This window comes from Egretta garzetta, unplaced genomic scaffold (assembly GCF_000687185.1).
Source record: "Egretta garzetta isolate BGI_Z169 unplaced genomic scaffold, ASM68718v1 scaffold230, whole genome shotgun sequence".
NCBI classification, from domain to species: Eukaryota; Metazoa; Chordata; class Aves; order Pelecaniformes; family Ardeidae; genus Egretta; species Egretta garzetta.
This window is the reverse complement of record NW_009258281.1, coordinates 875688-881021: the sequence shown is the minus strand read 5'-3', so window position 1 is coordinate 881021 and position 5334 is coordinate 875688. Positions and strand designations below refer to the sequence as shown.

General features: G+C 39.5%; 1 protein-coding gene across 4 annotated transcripts in view; it reads right to left on the bottom strand.

Moving 5' to 3' along the window:
* Positions 1–2905, bottom strand: part of IKZF2 (IKAROS family zinc finger 2) — a 108012-nt gene extending 105107 nt beyond the window's left edge. For 2 of the 4 annotated variants that reach the window (XM_009636606.2, XM_009636598.2), the window contains exons 1-2: positions 2857–2890; positions 2023–2127 (exon numbers count right to left, since the gene is read on the bottom strand). In XM_009636606.2, the coding sequence (XP_009634901.1) occupies positions 2023–2127; positions 2857–2890 (139 nt within the window). Of the gene's footprint in view, positions 1–2022; positions 2131–2856 lie in introns of all 4 variants that reach the window. The other 2 variants (XM_035891886.1, XM_035891882.1) reach the window with 2 other exon arrangements.
* Between the last annotated feature and the right edge of the window lie 2429 nt (positions 2906–5334).

Below are 5334 nucleotides of genomic sequence, written 5' to 3'. Positions count from 1 at the left end.
CCCCCAAAAAAAAAACCCAAAAAACCCCAAAAAACCAAAACCCAGAGGTTACTGAACCTTTACAAGGATTTCCTGTACCCGACAGGACAGGTGGAAAGCTCTAAAGCACAGCCTGGTAATTTAGTCTACACATGCCAGATTCAAGATTTGGCCAAAAACCTTAACTGAACCAACATAATAGCTGCCACAAAAGCTGACAAACTCTAATCAATACCTTCCATGTTTAAGACAGAACAAACCGCCTCTCTGCTAAACATTTTTATGCCTGCAAAGAGTAAATTACAACACATTTAAGAAGCTCGAGTTTTGCTTGGGTTAAGAACCCCAGGCAGAGCCCCTAATTTTTCAACAGCAGCACATGCTTAACACAGAGCAGCAGTGATGAAAGCAGTTGAGACACCTGTGAGATACCACAAAACACATTTAAAATAAATAAGATATTCACCAAGGCTGCAGACATGTGTGTTGCAAGAACTAACGAAGCTTTAAAAAATCATTGAAAATGTTAACACAATGAGCACAAAAGTATTGAATGTGTTAAAGTATTTTTGCATGACTTCATCCTAGATCTTTTTATTCCCTAATTTGACTCTGTTTTTTAGTCTAGATTATAAAGAAGATTTAAAACAGGGAGCTTTTTTTTTCCCTTCCAATGAAGGCTTCCCATTAATAAAAAGGAAACAAAGAAAATGAAGAAAGTGAGTAGTAAAACTTTTACAACATAATAAAATATTTCAGAATCCCAGTGCAGCAGGATTGGAATTGTCTAAAGATGCTGAATTATGATCGGTTGTCATATAAAGTTCAGTCCAGAGTATTAGCAATCATATTCTCTAGCAACATGTATATAATTGGGAGATCTTCATAATAACCCTCAGTTTTAAAGGCTCATAAAAACCGCGTTTTACTCATAATTTGCAGGAGGAAAGAAGAATTCTTAAAGTAACATCTTTTTCTCAGTAAGAAAGACTTTGAAGGCAATACTCTGTGTATTTTAAAGTAAGCAACCCTAACAGCTCTCCTTTCTTTCACAGTTTTCAGTGGGGTATTATACAAACACTCAGTTTAAAAAGATAAAAACATATCTATAGTACACATACTAGAAAGCAAATTAGTATCACATAGAGAGGAACCCTCTGAAAGTATATTGGAAGCAAAGCACGTTACATTATTTTTTAATACAAGTACGGAGGTACTTTAAGGTAAATATCTTCATGTAACATTGTAACCAAGAGTAAAACGAGCCGTGGCATTCACACACACAAAAACCAGAAAGGGTGTTGGTTTTATGAAATGTGTGTAAGCTACATTTATCCACCTCCAAAATATAGCATGAAAATAATTATAAAAATATTATCAGCACTTGACACTCTCAGCAGACTCCCAAATCTCTAATTTTCTCAGTTTCTCCCCTAACATTCTAAAACAAAATCCTTTCAGTTTGTTAGAGTCAACTACCGAGGGCCATAAACTTCCAATTATCCCAACCACTTTCAGACTTGCCAAGGCAAAGCTGAGGTAATGAATAGGATGCTGAAGTTTCTATATGGAATAGTAAAATACCACCTGTCATCAAACCCAGATATTTTAACTTTATACTTTTGCCAGAGTAAAGCCTTTTTGTAAAGAAAATGTGTTTGTTTTCAAATAAAGCTACTTCAAGCTGTTTGGGGAAGCACACTAAGTAGTAATAACAACAACAACAATTTCCATTTGGATTTCAAAACCTGGTGAAACAAAACCAGCACATGTCAAGCCTAGTGTTTTCCTACCTGGAACAGGTAAGGACCAGCTCTCAAATGCCACCTTGGGATAGTTCAGACTAGTAATCCCGTTCATGTTTAGATGAGACACCAGTATGAACAAGAAAGAAAAAAAAAAAAAAGTCTACCCTGTCCTTCTCTTCGTTTATTAGCAACGCCTACAGCGGTGGTTAAGACCCGGTAAGCAAGCCAAGGATCCAGAGGACCAGCCTAACCCAAGCCCACTGCGAGAGAGAAACAGGTTTAAGAAGAGACTTACTGCTTGCCATGTGACTGGGGGAGGTATGCTGCCCATTGGGTGTGCTGGAGGTGAGGTCAATGGCCATGCTGGAGTGCTCCCTTTCGGGCGAAAGCTCATTGTCACCTGCTTTCACAAAACAAGTCCCCCGTAAGTTTCCATCCCCTTCTTCAGCAGAGCAACACAACGATTAACAAGTATGACACGCTCGCTCCCTTTGCCCTTCCCTCCTTTTACCAGCCAAGTCTTCACAGCCTGCAAAATCTGGACTCTCGGTGGCCGCAAGTAAACATTTGACTGACTGATTTTAAGAGCCCCTCCAAACCTAGCCACCAGTCTTCTATGCATATGCCTGTGACAGACCTTGCCCCAGCTGCTTTCTATTTTACTTTTCTATTTGCAGACCCTGAGAACTGGGGCTAGGCAGGAGAAGACTAAAGTAGCACTTTAACACATAGACCTCCCTCCGCAAAGCTCTCGGTTAACTGACAGTTAAGCAGAGCACTCACACTAAGACATTTTGCCCTGACACAGAAAACAGGAGAAATGCACAGTGAAATGCATAAAAAGTTTTTGGTTGCAATTTGAATTTCTGAAGATGAACTCTCTCTCACATTTGCAAAGTTCATTCATCCTCACTAAATATTTAAAGCTAGAGCTACACACCCATGCACCCCTCCCCATGCATTTTTCAGTCATACACAAAGTTTATGTTTAAATGCTATTAATTCAGTGTCATCTCAATGCAAAGACCATACACAAGGTTTCAACACAAGGTTTCAGGTGTCTGCAGTATAGAAAGGATAGTGGGAAAAGGAAAGTAATTCAGAATAATCAAATGAAATGATTACTTACATGTTATATATCCATCAGCAGCCTCTGCTTCCATAGTCAAAGTGCAGTGCTGCAAGGCAGAAAAGTACACCCTCAAAGACGCCTGTCAGTATCAACCATTAAATGATTAAACTTACTTAAAGCCCTAAGCAGTTGCCCATTTTACTGCTGTTGCAACCATTGCCTAGAGAAACATGCAAGTGTACTGCATGTGCTCATTTGCAAATCACTGAACTCTTCCTGCAAATTAACCGAGTAGAGAAATTCAGCTGCCTCCTGGGCAGGCAGCACTGGGATCACCTTGGTCTGACCGTGCCCCTCTCTGTCCCCCACTCGCATTTTTACCTGATCTGAGAGTTTTTTTCCCTGACTTTCCACTTGTTGTGTCCAAGCCAGGATGGTAACGCTTTATCAATTATCAGCTCTCGCAGCCAGAACAGACTTTGAGGAGATGGATACTATTAACAATTGCTCTTTTCACACCCACTCCAAGAGACTCCATCCTGATCTAAACAAAATAAAGCCCTCCAGTGTCTGTTTCCCTTCGAGAGAGTTATTACAACCCTTTGTCTCGCACCACCGTATGCGCACACACACCTGTACACACACCTGTTCACTCTAACCCTATTTATCTGCCACAGCATGGGGCCAAACGTCACACTTAATACTCCCAGATCATGCATTTTGTGGCGTTAAGCAATCTTAAAGTTTCTGGAAGCACTTTGCTGACACAGAACAAGCTATTACTTTCCAGAAACCCAAGTAACTGTATAGAATGACACCCCCTAGCTATCATTTGATATATATTGAGGGGGGGGAAAAAAAAAGAGAGATCAATAATCGTAACTATGTTCTTTTAAGTGGAAAAGTTAAGAATCTGACATGACCAGAGGAGAATTTTATTTCCTCTCTCCCTCCACGGCCTCTTTTTTGCCTTTAGTTTCAAAACTCTCACTGCACCAGGCAGCTAAATTATTCACAATGAGCCATTTCTGTATTGATCGCCAAGTATATTTAGCCCTGGCTCCTGGAATTTCTCCATTACTTACTGGAAAACAGGCAGCTTCACTTCTTGTCTCCAAAACCACTTCCCTCCCCCACCCTTAACCTTCTTTCCTCCCCCCCTCCCCTTTCCCCCAATAAATAAATACTTTTCTCTGTGTTCTTCTTTGGTATAAAGCAGATCAAATTCCCAAGGCGTTCAGCACATAACACTTAAATTTCAACCTGCCCAGCTGCTACCAAACTCTCTTCAATTACTGATTTTCACATAACTCTTAAAAAGAAATCTCGAAAAAAAAGTTTTCAAAACAGGTAAGCCGCTTCCTCAAGCCCTTCAAAATTACCTTATCTTCCCCCTAGTCCAGGTAGGCAGGCACACACTGAGAAAAAGAAAGAAACATCAGAAGCAACAGGGAAAGATCATCCCAGCCAATGAAGTGGAAGGAAAGAAAGGGGAGGAAGGGAGGAGGAAGAGAAAGAAAGACAAAAAGAAACACAGAAACATCCTTAACTGAAATTAAAACACGGTTTGATTTTTATTTTTTATTCCTTCAAAGGGGGGGTGGGAAGGGGGGCGGGGAGGGGAGAAAAAAGTTTGGTCACCGTTTTTAGGCTGGTGATGGCAAATCCCAGCTGCTAAGCCTCTTCTCCACAACGAATGGAGAGAGAGAGTTTTGCTCGGGCTGAAGACACAGCAAGATGGGGAAAGTTTAAAAAAATATTTTTTTAAAGAAAACTTAATACAGTAATTGAAAGCATCAATTTAAAATAAAATCAAATTGCAACCCTAAAAAGTTTTACTATTTCAAGTCAACCTCATGTTGTCTTAATCTGCAGAACTGCCCTTCAGTAGAACTCACAGACAGGCCATTAAATGGCATATACATGCAACCAGGAATTAGTATTACAAAAATGCATTAGAATGCAATAGAAGATGCATCCATTGGAAAACAATTTCTTCCACTTGGAAACAACCTAGCAGCGTATGATGCTGGAGTAAAGAATATTAACGTTTTGGCCACTTCAGAGTGAAAGGCAACTAGATCCATCAATCCTATGTGAGCGCTTGGCTACTAAGCAGAAGATGGACACCAGCAAATGATTTAATTTTTGTCTTTGAAAAAAAAAATACCCCAAGGATAAGACCCACCCCATTTGTGAAGATATGGCTGCTGAAAATCTGTGCAAACATAAGAAGCAAACATACCAAGCTTAAGGTATTTCAGCAGCCAGGAAAGGAAGATCATTCCTTATATGATTTATTACACAAAACTGAAAACAAAAATACTTTAAATTTTGGATTGATTTATCCATAAAGTAGCATAACATCAAGAAAACAGCCATCACACAAATTATTTTAATTTTGTTCCTTAACTTTTTATCTCCCAAACTGAGATTGTATTTGGTTTGTATTAACTGCAGCAAATGGCATGGATGCAACATCATTTCACAGTGAAACCAAGAAAATCAGGTTTGCTACACTGTAGGATAATGAAC